The 22516-nt window shown below is 37.5% G+C and overlaps 1 protein-coding gene across 1 annotated transcript in view; it reads right to left on the bottom strand.

Annotated features, from left to right (window-relative positions):
* Positions 1 to 190: 190 nt before the first annotated feature.
* The window catches only part of LOC139717815 (prominin-1-A-like), a 61160-nt gene continuing 38834 nt past the window's right edge, over positions 191 to 22516 (bottom strand). Inside the window, exons 14-25 of the mRNA XM_071629313.1 lie at positions 21969 to 22053; positions 21023 to 21169; positions 20095 to 20190; positions 17853 to 17936; positions 15780 to 15833; positions 14920 to 15000; positions 13746 to 13814; positions 12171 to 12260; positions 9964 to 10082; positions 9192 to 9215; positions 8398 to 8412; positions 191 to 247 (exon numbers count right to left, since the gene is read on the bottom strand). Coding sequence (XP_071485414.1) covers positions 244 to 247; positions 8398 to 8412; positions 9192 to 9215; positions 9964 to 10082; positions 12171 to 12260; positions 13746 to 13814; positions 14920 to 15000; positions 15780 to 15833; positions 17853 to 17936; positions 20095 to 20190; positions 21023 to 21169; positions 21969 to 22053 — 868 coding nt within the window. The 3' untranslated portion in view covers positions 191 to 243. The remainder of the gene's footprint in view (positions 248 to 8397; positions 8413 to 9191; positions 9216 to 9963; positions 10083 to 12170; positions 12261 to 13745; positions 13815 to 14919; positions 15001 to 15779; positions 15834 to 17852; positions 17937 to 20094; positions 20191 to 21022; positions 21170 to 21968; positions 22054 to 22516) is intronic.

Below are 22516 nucleotides of genomic sequence, written 5' to 3' on the forward strand. Positions count from 1 at the left end.
CAATTATGCAAGACATTTCCCTTATTTCTTCTATATCTTCAAAAAATCAAAACTAATGACCCCTTAAATTTCAAAGTGACATCCTTTCTCTCTCCCTCTCTTTCTTTCTCTCTCTCTCTCTCTCTTTGTGGATTGGTGTTTGGAAGATATAGATTGCTATAAAGACTAGTTTCTTTGTATCATCATCTACCGGTGGAACGCTGCTGTCTCTGCTTGGAGGGAACTCTTCTCTTTCTGGACTCCTCACCTGTAAAAGAAAAACAAATACACATGTTTAGAAGAGGATATGGGTGAAAAGAAAAAAAAAACTGCAGTTGTTGTACTGACTCTACCTCATTTATTAGTTTTTCTCAATTGCAATGATGGATATCTCTATCCATTTCTAAACTCTGTGAGAGAAAAAAAAATGTTAGAATATATTCAAAAGGTTACTTCCTTTGCTTATAATATTTGGCATTTCACATTCGACTTAAACTTTCCCATTTCTCACATTTGTTTCATTGCATTTATGCCAAATAAATATCTGTATTATATCAAACCTTAAAAGTATTTTGGGTGCTAACCCAATCACTTGATCATGCAGGGGAGAAGTATACTTCTTTTCAACCCCCTACCACTCATGTGTTGATGATTAGGGGCCTAGTGGTGTTCATCTATTTCATTTCTTGCATCTTCATCACTGGTATTCTCATTATCGCACATTAATACACCAGACGCAGCCCCGGTACTTCCACCTTTGTGCCACATGTACTTGTGCACTCCTGGCACAGCTTTGCATCTCAGTTTCAAATCAATGGCATTATAAAAAGTTGAATGAAAGGGATCCTTGAAGACAACTTTAATTCATTCAAAGAAACATTTCCTACAGATTTCAGCCAAGGTATATCCACTACCATCTAGTATTCTGAACAGGGTAGTGATCTATACACTTTGATGTGCTATATTTATCCAAGATTCAGGAGGCAATAGCATGTCTCCAACATGCATTAATTTCAAGCATACATGTACCTTGAATCTAAAAAAACTAACAAACAAACCAAAATGAAATAGCAGTAAAAGTATGGCAATCGGAGGCCTGATATGATAACAAAACAAAAAGAAAACAACATGCCAACATGAAGACAGCAACGTAATGACCATTTAAACATGACATGCAGCATGAACCTTCATATTGCCATGGTAACATGCATCATACGTTCAACATACAAAGTGCATACAAGTGATGCACATTCACTGTTACATCAAACAATAAAAAATACGAAAACAATCAAGCAACTAGAATAAGTGAATTAAAATCACTCTGTCTTATCACAATATCTTAGAGGATTATGAGCACTGCACACATAACCCAAAGAAAAACAAAGACAAGAAAAATTCTCAAACTGTTAATTCATTCATTAATATAAAGTCATTCTTGAAAGAAAGATATTATTCAGAGGGGTGAAGGTTCAGGTACGAGTTTCATCAAAGTGTATAAATTATAACTTAATTCTTCTTTGCAATTTTTTAGCCATTTAGACAGAAGGTCCACCCTCTGCATAAAGGCTTCAGGTAGTCATGTCTATTTAGGTTGAAGGTCTTTTGTGCAGAACTCTGCCATCAGGTGATTTTTCTTTTTATATATAGTTAATACTCGTTGAAATACTTGTATGTGGCAGAATCACATCAAATACTACCTTTTTTTGGAGGGGGGGGGGGCAGGGTTGTATTCATATTACTACACTATCTACTATACCCACTGCTAAAATTCAAGCTTGCAAAAGAACATATATTTTCAACTACAATTACAATGTACAAACCACAAGCTTACTTTGTTGCCCATAAAAGTACACATCGAGTCTAAAGTGTTTTTTTTTTAGTATTTTTTTTTTTAGTATTTTTCTTTTGTGGGGGGGGGGGGGGTGGGTAGACACGTTTTGTTTTGTTTTATAGCTCAACTAATCTACACATACAAATTGTAGCATCCTGCATGGGGGTTGACTAATATTATTTCACAGATGTGATCTACTGAGACAATTTTTGATGAGGAACTCCGCACAATTTTCAAGTTGACTGTACAAAAGAAAGTAAGAGCAAATATAAACCAGAATAGTGAAAATTTCATTGATATCAAAGAAACACATTGGCTTGCAATTGTTTACCGCTAAATTTTCAGGGGCATTTATGTGCAGAATGTAGATTATTGACCAATATTGACTTTTATTTCGTAGCTAACGTATTGATATCGATGGTGGAGATATGAGATTACGGCAAAATGATCTCAGCTTAAACTTCGAAAAGTGATTGAAACTATTATCACCTTCAATTAGGGAAAACTTGCAGAAGGTTACAATTCCACAAATTTCTTAATTTTGGAGCAATTTGTACGAAGCCTTCACCATCTTGGGTGTCTTGACTTTACTCTTTTCACTGCAGTCAACAAGAAAATGGAGTGAGGTTCCCCTTCAAGGAGAGTAGTAAACCTGCCGGTGAGAATCTTGTATCTCGCCCTGTCTCAGCGGTGATACGATGGAGGTGCACGGCTATGCTGTGTGTGGCCATACGGTGGGGGGCCGTACGGTGCATGACTACACGGTGCAAGGTGGTTTTACCATGTCAAATGGTACGGCAGGCAACGGTGCATCGGCATTCAAACGTTCATTCATCATATGCAGTGTCAAGATGTGCATGGAAAAATGTGATTTGAGTCAGAAAGCAGAAAAGTAACAAACAAAACATAACAAAACAAAAATCCACCACTGTACATATGTTATATTTAAAAAAAGACAAATCAGAACATTGTGCTCTCAAACTGTTATTGCAAGATATTAGGAACTGCATTATGAGCAAACTATTCAACTACTGTAAAGGTGGAAATTTTTCATGCATTTTGTGCAACATGACAATTAGTGTAAAAATAAAAGCGCACTAAAATTTTTGCTTGTACTACGTTTGTATGTAATAATATTACATCTCTTTCATCCCACTAATTCAAAACACACAACATTCATTTTACTCAACTGAGCGTGAAAAATTGCTCACGTGAGAATTTCCACTTTTACAGTACCATATTTTTGATAGCACGCAGAAAAGAATAATAGGTCTGTTGCAAAGCTTCAGTGAGGCCAGTGTTAAATGCTTTTTGCAGTGTTCAAGCAATCATTGGTTTTCATTATTATTATGATGGAATATCTTTTCGTCAAGCATACCGTAATACGTCTTTGCATACAGTATTCATCTCAGGATGAATTGCATGGGGGGGGGGGGGGGGGAGGAGAACCCCTTGCACACTCATAATTTGGCACAAAACTCCTTCCTTGCTTCTACAATAATGGCGTTAAATGTTGAATGCTTTTCATATACAGTCAAACCCCGTTAGTTATTGGTCATGTAGATATAAATACAAGCAAATGATGATCATTTTGGTATAACATCAACTGAGTTGTTGAGTGTGCAGTCATACAACTTCTTGTAGTTGATCTGATTTCAGATTGCAATCATTCAAATTTCCCCCATTTTGCTATTTAATGGCAAAGGGACATCTTTATAACAGGGTCTTCATCTCGTAACACTAGTGTAATCCACACTACCAAAGTCTTTCAGAAATTTGAAATGACAACCAAGATTCATCAAGCCAAACTTCTCTCAGTATATTTAAAGGATGTTATGTCATTGTTTTTATGATATAGAGTTTAGGTAGAAATTTAAAAAAAAAAACATTTTCCTATTTGCAGATTAAAGTTGCAAGCATCATTTCTGTTAATTCTTTAACAAGTCAGTTTGTGTATTTCTGACAAATGCCAAATTATAACCTATAATGCACAACCACTGTGTGTACTGCCTATGTTTTCCAAACACTTGCGTTTGTTTTCCTCTAACACTAAGCTCCATTTTATTTCCTTGCATACAATTATAATCTTTTGCTTAAAGTATTCTCAAACTTCAAAGTTGTTGCTGGATGTTTTCTAATATTGTTTCTATGTATTGCTTGCTTGTTTCCTCTGCACTTCTAAGGGCATACTACATTATCATTATTGTCAGCAAAAGCAATTAATGACAGCATGACCCAACACCTATTTACATTTAAAGAGTACTGCGATCATGAACAATCATTTTACTGCACGATTTTGCTGTTTCAATCCCAACAGCTTTCTTTCTTTTCTTCTAATAATTCTTTAACCATATTTCATGGGATAATAATAACGAACAAGCAACCACATGGAAAGACAAAATGATTGTGATTAGCACATGACTACTAAACTACTAAAATGCCAACTGCAAATGTACTAATGTCTTTCTGATGGTAATTGCAATCCATTGCAATGATGTACATCAAGATGCATAGCACTAGCCACATGAAAACCTCCTATTCCGAGTTAAAAAACAATGATAAGGCATTCATGAACTCAACATGAATAAAGTCTAGCAAAAAAGCACTTTCACTGTTTTCCATAAAAACAATTACATTGTGTATCTGTCAATGCCAGTACTGTACATTTAATAGATATGAAAGATATAGACATATATGTGACACTGCACCTCAAAACAAACAAAAAGTCGCCAGACATGAATTTTTAGTTAAGACCATATTCTGAAAGAGCAGACTTTAAGCTTTAAAATGATGTATAACTCAAATCAAATGGACTCTTCTAACCTGTATAAATATTGGAAAGAAAGCACCAACTCAGAAAAAGTGTGAACTGAGAAAAGAGGCTCTGAAGTACAGTGTCTATTCAAGCGCTTAATGTTTACCAAACCCTGCTGGCTGTGCGATGAATGGGACAAAAAACAGGAAGTAAACCACCAGAGTAACAACAATGAAGGGATTATCAGATTAAACTGAAATTAAGCATGCCTCATTAACACATTCTGTCCATAATCAATGCCAACTTTCAAAGCAGTAGCACTATCCTTTCAAAAGTTATTAGAGTTGAAAGTGAAGAGTGTGGACAAGGTTTTTCAGAAATGAAAAAGGGATTCTAAAGACACACCTAATCACACTATTCTATCAAAAGTGTTTGGGATAAACTGCTAAAAAAACACACTTTCCCGCCCATTTTATGATACCAAATCTTAGCATAATGTAAAAGAAGACCCGTTCTTTCAGGAAATATGAAAAAGTCAAGTTCGGCTAGGTTGACCCATTTCACTTATTTTCAGTCCTCACGCAAAATCAGTGTGTGCGACTTTATGTTCGTTTTGAGGTGCACGGTCACATATGTGACCCTGCATCACAAAACCAACAGAAAGTCTCAAGACATAGATTTTTAGTTAAGGGCAGATTCTGAAAGAGCAGACTCTAAGCTTTAAAATAATGTATAACTCAGCTCAAATGGACACTCCTAAGCTATCTAAATATTAGAAAGAAAGCACACTTTCTGGGAAAGTGTGAACTGAGAACAGGGGCTCTGCTATTCAAGCGCCTAATCTTTACCAAGCCGTGTTAGCTGTGTGATGAATGTGACAAGAAACAGGATGTAAACCATCTGAGCAACAACAATGAAGGGATTATCAGATTAAGCTGAAATTGGGCATGCTTTATTAACACCCTTTGTCCATGATTATTTTGTCCATGACAATATTAGCTTAAATATAGACAGTGAGTTACAGTGTACAGCCCAGTCAGTGAGGGATTTAGTAGACATTAGGGATGGGTTCAAACATTGTGATCTTTTTAATCGAACCGAATTATGTGAAATTATTGATTTTTTGTGTTTGACTTGAAATGTGATTTTTAAATCTGTCATCATTTTTTTTTCATGTTTATTTATTGTATATGTGATTTCTATGTTATTTGATTGCCTTTAATTGGGCAAATAAAAGATATATACATGATTACCGCCAACTTTCAAAGCAGTAGCATTATCTTTTCTTATGTTATTAGAGTTGATAGTCAAGAGTGTGCAAAGGGTTTTTAAGAAATAAAAAGGGGACTCTTAAAGACACACCTTATCACAGTACTCTAAAAAAAAGTGTTCAAGAAAATAAAAAATACTGAAAACCAATTTCCTGTCTGTTTTATGATCCCAAAATTTAGCACAATAAAGAAGAAGATTTGCTCTTTCAGAAAATGTGAAAAACTCAAAATTGGCCAGGTCGACCCATTTCACCTATTTTGAGTCCTCACACAAAATCAGTGTGTGCGACTTTTTGTTGGTTTTGTGATGCACGGTCACACATACAAATGTATGCACACAAGAGCTAAATTTGGTGGGTGTGAAATTAATGAGTGGACTGATTTTTAAAAAGAAATGATGATGATTTCAATAACATGAAAAAAATTAGTTTGCATTGAAACACTGCCACAAATATCATGCAGAATATCGTAAATTTCACAAAACTGAGTAATTTGGAAAAAAATGGCTTGAATCGTTTGCAAACCCTGCACTGTTTGAATAGAACTTGTAACAGATGAAATGTACTCCACAAAGATGGAATGCATCTTTGTTGGAAGGGAAGAAAGTATTAGTTTGACGCAAATTTACTGTGATTCCACACTGAACAATGTACACATACACTGCAACCTGGTAGCACTCTTGATGAAAAGGAAATTCCTATCGGAGCTCCGAGTAGAAAATCTGTTATGTGTCACGACTAACTTACAGAAAGAGGATACAGACTGTGGACAAACATTCCAACATGAAAGATATGAAGAGAAAGAAAAGAAACACAAGAATTAAAGGCAAGGATGATAAAAAGAGATAGAGAAAAATAAGAAGAAAAGAAGGATAATATAAACAAGATGGTGTAAAGGAGAAGACATGAGGATAATAAACATGAGAGTTGAAAACGAAGAGGGCATAATGATAAAAATATGAGAGTTGATAGAGAAGAAACAGGGATAATATTGAAAAAATTGAGATAAAAAAGAAGACAAAGGATGATAAACAAAAAAGAATAAAAAAGGACAAAAGAAAAAAAGATGTAAAGATGTAAAGGGAGAAATGGGTGACAGCTATGATAGAAAAGAAAAATATAGAAGTAGAAGTAGATGGGCACAAGGAAATGCAGGAAGAGGAGAAAGAAGAAGAAAAGGAAAAAAAAGAGAAGAAGAAGAAGAAACAGAAGAGGAAGAAGATGACAATGTTCACATACATTGAATCATCCATTGATTTATATCATTCAGGAGAAGAAATGTGAGATATGTATCATGGTGATCACTGGAAAGACGTGTTGATACTCCGGATCATTAAACACGAGACAAAGTGAGACAAATTTATGCACACGTTTTGCAAACAAGTGACCACTGTGCAGGCATTACACACGAGTCAAGCAAGAGCTGTGAAGGGATTGAAATGGCTTTCTTTGCATTCTGCTTCCTGCAGCCGGACGGCACAGAACGTTTACTTACGCATCATACGACGATGGTGCAACTTTGTTGCTGTTATGGAAGAATAGTTGAGGCAACAAGAATTCACTAGATAATATTCATATCCTCAATCATCCATATCTAAAAATCTTAATGCTGGTTTTACTCATAGCTTATTAATTTTCAGTTCTACCAGTGCATAGATTCATGTTTCACTTAAGTACATTTTTACGAAGGTTCTATCCACAATACTTGCAGCCATATCAGTGAAGTGAAGACGTGTTCAGGAGTTTATCATAAGAGGTTACTCTACTGTCAGCCTTGCATAAGAGCACTTCATGTTGTTGAGTAGATGGAATTTTCATTTCAACAACCGTAACACCATCATTATCAATCTTCTATTGATTCATCTCCAACTTCTGCATAATCTACAAATGTATACATCCATTTTAAAATCAAATGAGTAAGATAGAGCATTCTGATCAGAAAAAAAAAAGCCAAACATTTTAAAACCTGGCGATTATCTTGGAAAAGTGATATAATTTCTCTCGATATGTCATTAAAATCACTATCCATGCCGCATCCCAATGAGCCCACCACATGACTTTTAATCTGTGTATCTCATGAGATTCAACTCACATGGGAGTAAAACCGCCATTAGTTTCTGCAGCTGCAAACTAAACAAACTATAAACTATGGACAAGATAGCTTGGCAAAAGTAATTCTGTGGTATTATGAATTAAACAGCATTAGATATTGTTACACTGTGCCGAAAAGTAAATCAAATCTGAATAAAATTATGACTAATTAGTAGGAACTTGGATGATTTCATGAGGGTTATTCAAAGCATGGCTGAAATCAAGATAAACGTACATGCAGCCATGTCTGCTTTAGATTTATCGGTAATTACAGAAACGCTATATTGCCAGTCCAAAAGACTCATGAAACATTCAAAATGGTTGACTTGTTATCAGCCCAAGATCAATGAACAGCTTGCATAAATTAGATATCTGCCTATGGCAGAATCATGAATGTTGGGTTAGACTGTCATCTGCCGAGTCTGCTTCGTGATTTTTGTTTGAGATAAAAGTGTCTCCTTTTGTACTCACCCATAGTGTTGTTGCCTAGATGGGTTGGTGAAGGATGTTTGAAGAGGAAATAAAATGGAAAAAAAAAAACACACAATCTTAACAAAATAGTTCATGTCTTCATTGCTTGTCATTACAGATGCATGTAATGGAAGTCCACTCCTCTAATATACATGTTATCATTCGAATGATTTTGATTTTAAGGCAGACTTCATATATTCTGCCAAACTGAAAATGGGTCCATTAGTGCAGTAACATCATGTGATGCAAACAGGAACCTGATGTTAAACTGAGGTCACACACACGATGAATATCTGCACTAGGAATGGCTGTTAGTGTATTTGTTTCTTTGTTTATTTTCATCACTTCACATTAATGTTCACAGAGTACTTTTTGAAACAGCTGAATGAATAACATTCAGGACAGCTGGAAAATTGCACAAAAGTCTCTGCTGATGGTGCAACAGAAAATGAAAGAGAAAAATATATGGCTAAATACATTTTTGCTGCCATTTGATAGAATCAAACAGTTTTATAGCTGTACATGACAACTTACAATATGATAATATGATATAAAAATCTGTGGAAAGCACTTGTTACAGCCCAGAAGCAACCAACAAGAAAATACATTTATGAAAAGAACTATATAAGTACTTTGTGCAAACCAGCCTGCATCGTACTACATCTGACTAGACATGTACAATCAGACACCTTTTGGCTATTTCTCCCTGGGTGTGAATGTTTCTTTATCCACTCTTGTGGTGATATTAATTGGTGATAAATTGGTAAAACATAAAAACATGACAAGATACTCACCCTTGCATTTCAAATCCGTCACCCCTGCAAGAACAAAGAAGAGATTACACAAACAATTAGGAAAGAGTTGTGTTAATGTGCATATCTTTTTGTATCTCTGGTCTTCAAGGTTACCTTGTTTGCTACCTTGGTCACCTAGTTTGGTACTCTTGGTACCTTGGTTACATGGTTACCTTGTTTGCTACTTGGCCTTGTATTGCTCTCAATGCTAGCACAAAATTATCCAGTACAAAAAGTGCCCCATTTATGAACAGCTGTTATAGAATAACAACCATGTTTCCAAAACAGCAGTCACAACTCCCAATGAGCGTCAGTTTAAGAGAATGGAAGCCCCTCATTGAAACAATAACCCCAGCTGAAACTTTAGTCGGAAAGAAAGAATCAGTCAATAACAACAACCAAGTTTTCATAAATCTGTAAATTATCTCCACTTCATAAACATAATTAAAATGAAATATTAATTGCACAATCATATAGCACCAGAGAGGAGTATGCTAAATTGCTCATATACTTGGTATGTAAAACATACCACACATGCAAATCATAAATCACATAGGCTTTGTAAGAACAGACTTTACCAAATTAATCACAGTGTTTAAAATTCTATTACATTCCTGTGAAGGGTTTGTTCAAATCTTATTAACTACTGAACAAGAGAACCTCCACTGAATTATGAGGAGTACTGGACAGACTTTTATTTATCATTATATATCATTAGACCATCAGTACTATCTCTCTCATGACTGGACTTTATAGGGAGGGTAAAACTTACTGGTCAGCATAGCCTCCCGTTGTATCCATGGTGCGGAAATACTTGGCCAGCTTGACCCCAAAAATGAGGGCCGGCATGAAGAAGAACAAACACCACCCAAGGGTAAACCAGAGACCATTCTGTGGGGGGAAAGTGGGGAGAGAGGAGGGGCGAAAACAGGGGGAGAGGAGTGTACGTACTTGATTACATCAGTTGACACACACCTAGGCGCAAAAAACGACCCAAATACTGTATACGTGAATATTTTTACAAGACTCATTTTTCATGCTCTCCCTGGTAAGAAGAGTTTTGTGTGTTCTTAATTCCGTGAAATAAAAAAAAAAAAAAAAAAACATTAAGTACTGGAACATACGGCAAGCAAAAATATTGCATGCTTTTATTTTCGTGCTAGTTTCTGGTTGCGCAAAATGCACGAAACTTTCAACACCGCAAAAATTTCCACTTTTACAGTAAACAACTTTGTGAAGTTAGCAACAGATAGCATTACCACAGAGATCCAGCCGACTGGTAAACTGCACTGAATTTCACAAAAGACATGAATGGATATTGAACGGGGAGATGTGGAAATTCCTGTGAGAACTGATTGGTGTTGATTTCAAGCACTGCTAAAAATCTATAGCCAAGTGCAGTCTATAAGAAAGGACAAACTCAGTCTTCAAATTTAATACTGATTCAGGTCCTTATGAACAAATCACATTACTCTATGTCTGTTGAAATAATGTCATGGACCCTAAAATTGGTTGCTTATACACACTTCTACATTTCTCATCTCTTTTCAGTACTTTTGAATGTTACAAGTACTGTGACAATTCAACCTCGAACGCACTCAAAGAGAGGAAAAGGTTCAAAAATCTGATATGTTTCACTTGTCAATGTGATCATCTGGCTTCACATATTCCTTATGAAGTATGAACGTAGTGTCGCCAAATGCTGTACGTTTTACCTTAGAATCAAGGTATGGGCTATGAAAAGGATGAAGATTTGTGGGTTGTTGTTTTTTTTGCGCAAACATGCCATTCACTAGGAGAAAACCTGACACATCTCATGTCCTCACTCTGTCAATATGTCTTGTCCATTTGTTTGGATCTTCCCATTTCTACCTTTGCCAAGAAAGGAGGTTATGTTCTCATTGGCGTTGGTTTGTTTGTGTGCAAAATAACTCAAAAAGTTTTGAACAGATTTGAATGAAACTTGCACAAAAAGTCGATAATTGACACAAGGAACAGCTGATCACAGTTTGGTCGTGATCCATGAATTTTTATGGATATTTAACCCTAATCGGGTGGGGGGGCAGAATCCGCCCCCCCCCCTCGACGTTTCGCGCAATATCTTCGCAGCGCGATAAGCTCCCGTTGCGATGTTTCATGACTTTTTTCTTTCAAGTATCGCGCAACTTTTGAGACCAAAATTGTTGCGCCCGCACGTACCGTTTTGACGCGACGCCCGTTCGAAAAAAATTTGTCAACCCCAAAATTGCTCCAAAACGTGATTTTGTGTACAAATCCAATGCAAATTGTGTTTTTTCAATTAATTCACATAAAAATTCATATCTTGACTTAGAATAAACAAAATTATCTTATTTTAGCATAATAAAGCTTCGAAAAATGTCTGTGACAAATTTTGGCCAAAAAACAAACAAAAACAAAAGGTCGAAAAACAAAGAAATACAAAAGAAATTCAAAAAACAATCAGATACATAAGAAATTAATTTCGATACAGATATTTTTTTATCCTATGTCTCAGGAGAATGATACAAGAAACATTCTCAAAAAGAAATTAGCTTAATTAGAGCATTAATAAGTGATTTAGAGCCCAAAACTGATTTTATGCATAAATTACAATAATCAATTAATATAAAATATAAGAAAAATTTTTCAGAGAAAGCAACCATACATTTTGATAGTATACGTCGCGGGCGTCGCGTGTGCTGATTTTCGGCGTGATCACGCGTTCCATAGGCGAGATCTGAAGGGGGGGCGGAATCCGGGTCAATGAACTTGGGAGTTCAAGCTGTGCGTACTGGAGGTTTACATTATACGCACACTAAAGCACATGCTCTGCTCGGGTAATGCGCCGCGCAGCTGGAAGCTGATGAAGAATAACAAAAGGCTTCTGTATTGGGAAACTGTGTGTGAATGGAAATAAGCTGCTGGCTTGGCGAAGGTCTGCGCTCCCCGAGTACTTTTCTAGTTTGTTGGTGTACTTACAAATGAGCGCATGATTCCCACACAGATGGTGTTGATGCCTTGGTTCCAAAGGTTGTAGACGGGTTGGCAACCTCCCACCGAGTTTTCCAGCTGCACGGGGACAAGAGACAGAGAATGGGGGAAACACTGTTATCTACTGTTATGCCAAATATTTCACGAGGTTTTTATTTTCGCGAATTTCGCGAGTCAGGTGCTATTCGCGAAATTAAAGACACACGAAAATATCAAGTCTGATCCCGATGTGAATATGACGTACGCGTGTACATTTCTCCATTCAGTACAGGACTTCACGATCGCGAATTTAACCAATCGCGAAGTCATCAAGAATTCCCAATTCGCGAAAATTTAGACTTGCGAAATATGTGGTGTATACAGTATATTTCTCAACATCTGAGGAAAAGAGACACAAACTATGGTCACATCTTCTCCACCAATCCTTCTCTCAATCACCACCCTACCCCTAAAATAGACTGAAATCATCAAAGTATTGGGGTTTTTTCACATTCCGTAAAGGGTAGGCGCCTTTAAAAATCTAAAGGGGGGCACACATGCCCCCCCTTTTTTTTCTTTTCATTTCTTTTGTTTTAACAAAAAATAGAGAGAGGGGGCATGCCCGGTGCGCCCCCCCCCTCTTGATCCGCCACTGCATGATGAAAATAATATTCTTCTGAATTTGAGTGCTTTGTTGTTCGTACATTATTGTTCATTTTAGTTGCAGAATTTTAAAGGCCTCTTAAATCCTAAATCCATATCTGATTCTTGAATTGGCATTAAATTTTAGAAGATATAAGTTCTTTTTCTCCCTAAAATTGGCAAACTTTGTGTACTTTTTTTTTTAATTCTGATTTTGCATAGAATTGAATGAATCTAACCAGTTCCAACTAATCTTTCCTCAATTCAGGCTATGCAGTAAAAGGCACATTGCTACACCTAGGGAGCTTGCTATTATACAACTGGGTAAAGTTTGGATGTACTGATGAAAAAGCCTGGCATGGTGACCTATTCCTTACAGGAACCTGGTATGTGTACACCAGGTACCCGCAGCGTCAACTCAAATATGGGAACCCGGTATACCAGGTTCCCAAAATGTAGACAAGATCAAGTGTCTGCATTCATGGCCTACATGTATGTTCATGTTTATTTGTGTCATGCTAATCAGAAAAATGCCTTTAATCAAAAGAATACAGCTGCTTTTATCAATATCTTTCCTTTTTTTCTATCAAAGCTGAGTGTATTTTTGTCTAATCTAATATCTTTTCCAATGCAATGTAGTAGTGTGATTGTTTTACTATACAACTCCAAACTCGTATGAAGACGCATGCAGTAGTAAGAGTAATAAAAAGACCTCGCATCTTGCAGAATTTATTGCACAAATTTCTGTGTAACGTTCTGGTACAACATAATTCACTCAAAAACATTACACTGTACAAGATACTTGAATAGACTAAAGAAAAATTTGTGTGAAAGGAATATGTTATGTCATTTGATATAGGGAACATGATAACATTATAACAATTACCGGCACTCAATAATTAGTTTTGGCATTTAAATCTGATACCAGGCAAAAGCACTCACCGAATATGTTGCATGAGTCACAAACTGCTCTGGATAACCAAGGACCCGGTCGCTATATGAGGAAACAGACTGAAAGGGGAAAAAAGCAAACACACATATTTAAAAGATAAAACATAAACTGACCAACTGACAAATAATCATACTCAAATCAAGACCTAATGCTGACAATTTCTTATACACAGACTTCTGTGACAAATTAATCTGCTGTAGAGAAGGCATGAATAAACAAATACTAATAGGAAATCAAGCACAGATGTTTAAAGGTCCTGTTTACCTTTGGGAACAGTGATTTTAAAAATATTAAAGATATGACATTAACTGCATATGTGTAGGCCTGTTGTACTATAAAACATCCTATCATATAAAATTTTTGCAAAAAAGCCAAAAATATAAGGAGATAACTGTATTTTTCTCAATTAACCGCAACTGTAGATGGTTTAGTCTGGAAACATTTTTATTACAACTACAGTTCACATTTTGTATATTCAACAATACGTACATTGTACTTAACATTAATTTTACCGATTCAAATTTTTATAGTGGTTGTTTCTATTCCTAACTCACATTTAGGAACTATTTTAAAGCATTAATGCTGGATTTTTGTTTCGTCTGCAAATGGTATTAAAATTATACCTCTAAAGTCCGGCACTACTCTATTTGTATACCAGTACTGACTGCAGTTTTACCTTCTTTCATATGGTGTATATGTACACTGTTCTCAGAGGGAAATATATTGAGAGTGAATGTAAGACTGTGTGATAATTTGCCTTCCTGGGGTATGCCATTGTGTCAGGAACACATTGAGAGTTTGGTTGCAAAAGGAGTTATCTCCATTCATGCTAATTTGAGATATTTGCAATCAAAGCTGCTAGAAATGACAAAAATATACAAATAAGGGAGATCTTTTAATCATAAATTCAAGATTATTTCTTGTTATGTCACAAGTGAGGAATCACTGGAAATGTTGTTATTTTGCTCTATCTGATGACGGACTTCCGATAAAATGTTTCAAAAATAGTGTTTAACCCATTTCGTGATCCAACTCTGTATGTTTGAAAAAGCTACAAGAGGAGGATACCCTTCCCATACAAAATGACACCTTAAAGCTTGTGCAGTGACATCCAGGTTGTTCCTACGCTGTAGTTAACAGACCGGGAATTCGAACACTACTTACACTTGACACCTCGCCATCTACGCTGTTGTCGATGAAATCCTGGGCCACCTCCGCGTCAGCAATGGTATTGTTCACATGTGTCTGAGTTATCAGGAAGTAAATAAAATGAGAAAGAATGGCCGTACCTGGAGAAAGCACTCTACCATTTAAATGCTTTATAAAAGGGCAAGTCCAAAAAGTGTCCATGCTGTGCATGCACTACTTGATAATTAGTCTTGCTGCATCATCATCATTTATTATGGAATTTAATCTCTCCTTTTCCCTTTGAATCAACTGCTTAAACTATTGATGCACAACAGATTTTAACCTGAGAGGCAAATATTTCCAGGGTGGTTTCTTTTGCCAGGTGTTTTATACACATTCAGAGTAATGCTGAATACATGTATATTTCAAGCTGTACGAGATGATTTAATATCATGACATATATTCTGCACACTAAGTCATCAAAACAGCACATATCACAGTCATTCTAGAGACAAAAGAAGACACGTTCACTCGAGATCGTTATGGTGCCAAGAACGTGTATGTCGCAATTGCGCATGTGCACTGCAATACAAATTCTACATCACATATCAGAAGTGAACTATTTAAGATATAAATTTTTCATAAGTTACCGCATCCATCTGGTGCAGGCTTACCACAAAATGCTCAACATAAATGTACTATGATAATGTGGTAATCTTATCAGCCTTGAAACCTTCCATACTCGAAGAATATGACATTCAGACAGCAAACTCAGAAACAATTCACTATCCATCTAAAAGCATCCTTGAAGCCTAATGCTACATTATCAGGAATTTGGGTGTATCATCCATCCCCCCATTCCAGTCCTAACCCTAGGTTTCCATGGTAACACTTACATCGATGGTGTCGGTGTAGTTGGTGAGCAGATCAATCTCATCAGCGATCTGAACCTGATGAAGAAATGAGGCACACAAAAATCTCCAGTCAGAACTGAGACAAGCATATCTAATCCACAGTCTCCCAATTTACCATCATATTTCCATTCCATTTTCTCTTACTTTCTCACAAAAGTCAGGTTTGTAGAATGCCCTAGTCCGATATCAAGGTCATTGTGATCTCAAAAAGGATTGAGGATTGTGCAATCCTCGTTCATTAACTCTTTCTGTGCCATGTTTGCAGGCCTGACTCAGTTGACTACTTGCCAACTGTGCAAATTTTGCTCGAATGCACAACTGCACACAAAACCAATATGTGACCCGCTACAACAAAATGATCCTAAAGTCGGGCGAGGTCGATTATTTGAAAATTGCATGATATAATCCCCTAATCTTTCTGCTTTGAATTGATATATAACACATTTTATAAAAATAATCGGCTGCGGAGATATTGATGTTTAAAGGAGAGCATGTCGAGACGTCTGGAAAATCACTGTTTCAAGAAAAGCGCCCTAAAAGTCTTCCTTTCGACGCAATCGCGATCAAGGGACACGCAAGTCAGTTTTCATCTCTGGACAATAGAAGGCAAGCCCTAGCAACCCCCGAAGAGTTCATTCAAGCACATCAGCGTCGGCGGTCTCCTCACCAACCAATCAGTGACCAGGATGTGAGAAGCGGCTGAGCATAGCGCACCCCGCCCGCACGCAACAGTCGACTGGGCAGTGTGCGAGCTTCACGCTTCGGTTAGCAGCAAGCAGCAAACTGACCAATGAGATCACTCTGGTCGTCGTTAGGGGCGGAACCTATCTGTGGCGCTCAATCCAAATTTTCGAACCAGTTTCTGCTTTGCTGAAACGCCAAAAAACATGGCTCAGAAAAAAGCTATTTTTTGGTCTTTCCTTTCACCATTTTGCTTCAAAATTTCGACAGATGATAGAAGACATGTTAGACTCCAATAATATATCACAATCAGAAAATCGTAAGTTTTGACCAATTTTAATGCTCTGACTTCAAACTCGATTTTCACGGCTTCAACCGTGCGCGACTTTAGGACCTTTTAGTTGTAGCGGGTCACATATAGATAAATTGCAATCTGCCACAATACACTGAAAGCATCATAGCCAGAGCTTTGAAGCTTGCAATTATCTATACCACTTTGTGGTGCTGCAATTCTAGCATTAATGTTTTTCTACAAAAGTTACATGGCTTTGAAACACAGATTGGCATGCAGAAGCATCCATGGGTGGTGGTTTCAGAATAATGTGGAACACAGGGGATTTACACTGTGGCACCCAAAGCGTTAACTAATGATTACAAGACATCTTGACAGATTGTGAAATGCAGTATAGGATCAGCCAACATTCCAGCTTAACTGAAAACTGCCTTGATGACACTTAAATTTGGCACTTCATCACTTGCAGTACCCACAATGGCTTCATACTGATCCAATCACAAACGTAACAAACATGTATGCTCAAACACTGTAGTTGGAGCTGATTGCTCTGGCAAATTGAGGACTTCAATTACTTTTCAAAGACATGACTGACAGCACCATAATAAACCAATGTCTACACAGACAATGTATGAATGTATGTATATGACTCATAATACCCCCCCCCCCCCTTTACTGGTTTCGAGAGATTACATGGATTAATATAGAAAACAGAAGTGTATACTCTTCAGCTAATGTACACTTTCTGTATAGACGGGTTCTGTGACATCGAAAAATGCGTTGCCTGAGGGGCATAAACAAGTCATGTGTGTATTAAGCGCATAGCTCTATAGTGCGATACGCACACCGCATTATTACTACAATGTACAAATGTAGCTTGCGTGTGATAATGTGATGCGGGATGTAACGTGCTTGCCCACACGTATACACAGTTTTTGCCCCTAAGCATGGCTTGATGGTGTCATTGGAACCTTGTCTATATTGCTAGCTGAAGTAACAATGGCAACAGCACTTTAAATCACTGGGAGGATTTAAAGCATTCCTCCCTCTGCACTGGTAGTATTCATGGTTTGCATACTCACTGCATCAGCCAAAAGGCTCGTCACATAGTCGTCCTCCAGAGCCTGCAGAATCGCTATATATCCCTCCAATGTAGTCGCATCACTCTGTTAAAAAAACAAAAACAAATACACTAGTCTGTGACGCCACGCAGAAAATTCATTCATAATATACAAATGATGCACAGGATATAGTGCGTTAGTGTAGGCGTAAATACCCGAGAGTGAGCTACGCCTACACTAACGCCACGAAATAATCCTGTGCATCATTTGTTTTATAAAATGGGTCGAAAATTCGAAAACTAACATCATTTTTCAGCGTTTTTCACGTACCTTTGTGGGTCAAGACGTCCGAAGATGTTCGTCCCAAACTTTTACGCACGTCGCACTCGCGGAAGTCCCGCACATACAGTACAGTGTGTATAAGTATAATGGGGGGTTGGGTTTCCGGACACCCGCATGAAAACTTACTTATTTTACATAGAATATGCACCCTTTACCTTAAAGACTTGATATAGACTCCTCATATAGGCCTACTAGACAACATACTCTGAAAACGGCGTGAGAATTAACCTGCTATTAAAATCGTTGGATTTGCTCTTCAAAGTGACTCCATGTACGCGTCCGGTCCCATATATAACGCTTGGTCTACTGTACTGTACAAAGTGTACGTATAGTACAGTATACGTACGTACGCCACATATGTTATGCACAAGGGAAGACAGGCCGGCCGGCCGGCAGCCTGAACTAGAAGTTGTTTACAGGATTGACAGCGCGTACGCGTATGCATGCAATTCATCAAAGGAGCCGCCGCGCGCACAGACGATCGGCAATCTACCATAGGATTACAGGCAGTGCAGTTGTACTGAAGTAAAGGAAGGAGGTGTGTCTCATTTCAGCGCTTCCTATTGGCTACATTCTTGAACCCATTTTATAACAGCCCACAATGCATCAAAATCCAGCACAAATTTTCATTTGCATCTAGTCATACCATAGGCATTGAAGATTTGGAGAGGGAGGAGTGAAAACCTCACAACGAAATCCGGAAGTTATGAGTACGAAGGGAAAACAGTTCTTCTACAAACCTATGCCAACGAAATCCGGAGGTTATGAGTACGAAGGGAAAACAGTTCTTCTACAAACCATGCCTCAGACTATTTTGAATAATTTTACTTTCAAGTAATATTTACCCCTCAAGAAAAAGACAAGCACGCAAGCAAGCAAACAAACAAACAAAAAATCTGTAATTTCCATAAACAGAATGAAAATAAAAGTATCCAATGAATAGGTAATATGTAAATGACAAAAAAACAATGTTAGGAACATCATTGAATGAATGATGCATCTCGTAATCACCTGGGAACATCAAAATAGTGCCTCTTTCATGTGACTATGAAATCATCATATGACTGCATTGCCATTGGCTAGCTGCAGGCATAAAAAATTTGTCTCCGATATAAATTCATCACGATACTTCAATCCAGTTCATTATTACATCCAGAGTAAGCCCATTTCACTCACACAAAGTCACACAAATAAGCGAGTTAGTAAGGTGCTAATAAGGCAACCTTTTGGAAACGCCTCGTTGCTGAAAAAAAGACTAACTGTGAGAGAACTGGTGAACGCGAGACCAAGAGGCGCAGCCTGAGACCTTTTGAAACCTGCATTGCTAAAAAAGTAGTCGCATCTAATGAATACGTATAAGTATGCATGTCGGCCGGTTGCTCATCCATATCCAGCCTGCGTTGCCTGCCTGCTATAGCTGCCTGCATTGCCAGCCGTTGACACATCATCATTAGCATACCTACTGTGGTCCAACTCATGAATATTTGAATAATTCATACTTACGTACGTCGCGAGGCGGTAGGGGGAAAAAAAAACAGGTTTTTAAAAGGCCTCGTGGCTGTGCCACTCGGTCTCGCGTTCACCCGTTTCTTGCAGCGCTTGGTGTGGCGAGTTAGTCTTGTTCCTCAGCCACGAGGCCTTTTCAAAAGGCTTCTAATGCGGCAGACTCTGAGACACAACAGAAAGGCTTCTTAAAGATCAATGGGAAAAGGGGGCGATTTTCAGCATGCATGTGTGGGCAGAAAAGAGCTGCTTGGCAGAGGTCTGTGCTCTCAGAGTACTTTTCTAGTTTCCACTGGTTTTACTTCAGCTCTTCTGCTCTGTAAGTTACAAAATTTCTTCTATTTCAAGCATACAATCAGGTCACATTATCTTTTGCATTTTTTTTATTAACTAAAAAACCATCAAAACTTTCACTCACCCCACCAGCGGCATCTGCATCAGTTTGAAGAGCATCTATCAGGGTTGTGAGGCTGTCCGCATTGCCCACATTGTCCACAATCAAGTCTTTGTCCAACTAGAAGGTAAATCAAGAAGGAAAAGTTGTAAAACATATATGAACAGAATAGGTACAGAAGACAAGAGCAGAAAAAGAAGAACTGAGAATATACTTTAAACGTGTGTAGATCAACATCCATTAGACTAGTTGCAAAACTCTCAATATCAGTAGCACAATGACTGGCAACTTCAGATGGTGCACTCCTGGGAAATAACATATGTATGAGAAAAATATGTTTTGTGACAAGAAGCTCCTTGTATGAGCTGTCTGATGGAATACAAATGCAGAGTTTTCATATAATATGCTTGATCATTTTAGTATCCACATGCAAATCAATCCAGTTACTATTTCTGTTGCCACACTAATGCCATACATGAGCAACAGAAATCATAACATGCTTTAGATTTCTCAAAGTATCACAGACTACTCGGTATAAAGCACAGTTGTATGATACATCAAACTGACTATGAGTAGAGACTATTTTGGCCAAAGAATGTACCGCCCTCTACTGTTCATCAGCTACTACATGTATTGTATGGCCCACTGTGTTTGATCGAGAAATGCGATTTTGACATACCACCACACGAGTGGAGCAAATAAGAACAGAGCAGGAAGTGTCAAGAGAAATATGATTTTACTTTTTAATAAACTGCATGGTTTGATTTGAAATACAAGGCTTGTTTCAAAATGCAGTGTTTATTTTGAAATGTAAGGTTTGTTTCAAAATGCAAGATCTGTTTTGAAATGTAAAGCTTGTTTTGAAATGTGAGGTTTGTTTGAATAGGAATAAATGACCGATGAGTCTATTGGTCAAGCCTAGTATGAGATAACCAATGAGGGCGGTCTTCACCTCGTTGAGGAAGAGGGTCCAGTTGATCGTGTCAGCCGGTGAGTCCCTGAAGTCGATCAGGGTCTGCCTCGTGTCACTGGTCAAGATGTCAACATTGGAGAAGTCTCCGGTCAGGTTGGCAAACTGTTCGTCCACACTAGGAATTTGCTGTGCGGTTCAAGGTGGAGGAGATAGAATTCAAAATTTAGTGGTGCATCTTTTTTTTCTGCACAAAGTACACATGCATATGATATCAATATCTATTCATGAATCTATTCATCATCCAAACGGTCATGACTAATACTTATTCATCTCCATACTTTACAGTGATATAGTTGGGTATTTCACTGGTTAGTTTTAAACAAGTTAGTTATCTATCAATGGATCTAATTAGCTATCTTTCATCATACCTTATCAGTCATTCAAGCATTTATTCATCTATTCATCAATCATTTTACTTTATCTATTCATGCAATCACTCACTACCTAAAACTTATTCACTGAATATGTATGTACTCATCCAGTTATTCCTGCATAAATCATTATTCATTCATATGCTTATTCCAACAGGGAAAGACTGATTTGGGCGAAGCTGTTTTCCCCATGACTACTACAGAAGAGACCAACAGCTTGTACACAGTGTAGGACATTGCTATACCAATGGGGTTAGAGGGATATGGCATCCCTATACATTTCAACACTTAGTTTCATGTCTTTACCCTTTGGTAGTTAAAAAAGTTTACATAAAAATCAAGAAATGGAGAACACTTCTAGCCTGTTACAACAGAACTTGCTCGAACACGCCTGAACCCAAATTTTCCCAAACTCATGAAATATGGCATCATCATTGAACATTGGTTACTCTGAACAAACAAACAAACACAGACACACAGACACACAGACACACACACACACACACAGACACAAACACAGACTCAAAACAAACAACCAAGCACTTTAATAATACCGAAGAGATGTCCGTGAACTCGCTGGCATTGAAGAGATTCTCAAGGTGGAATGCCGAATAGACGCCGCGATCATTTTCGCAATCTCTGCAGTAAACGAGATGACAAATAGAACGAGAGAAAGGAAAATACAAATTACAACACCAATTTTTTTTCGTCCATAAGCTTCAGGGAACTATAAACAATGAAACTCACATAAGAATTAGAGACAGGGCATGGAGGCATCCTCTATGAAAGATAACAAATGTGTGATCTGAGCTCTTGAGGATGGAAGAGTAAAATTGCAGGAAAAATCAACCCTGCATCTCTTGTAAGCACAACAAGCGACAAAGGGAAAAAAAACTAGAATATGCAGAGCGCAAGATAACATTCCTTCTTTGTGTCCTCTCAATCAAGTCAAGGATAATTTGTCAGCCACAACCTAAGAGGGGGTATGGAATCATCATATTTCTGATTGCCAACCAGCAAGCAATTTTGTAGAGGACAGATTTTTTTTTTTAAATATCTCTGCTTTGTATGACTGCTGTATTAAGCTACAGCGGTGTAAGAA

The sequence above is a fragment of the Diadema antillarum genome, unplaced genomic scaffold (genome assembly GCF_040938485.1).
Source record: "Diadema antillarum isolate AM-2024a unplaced genomic scaffold, OU_Dant_1.0 scf00000083, whole genome shotgun sequence".
In the NCBI taxonomy this organism is placed as follows: domain Eukaryota; kingdom Metazoa; phylum Echinodermata; class Echinoidea; order Diadematoida; family Diadematidae; genus Diadema; species Diadema antillarum.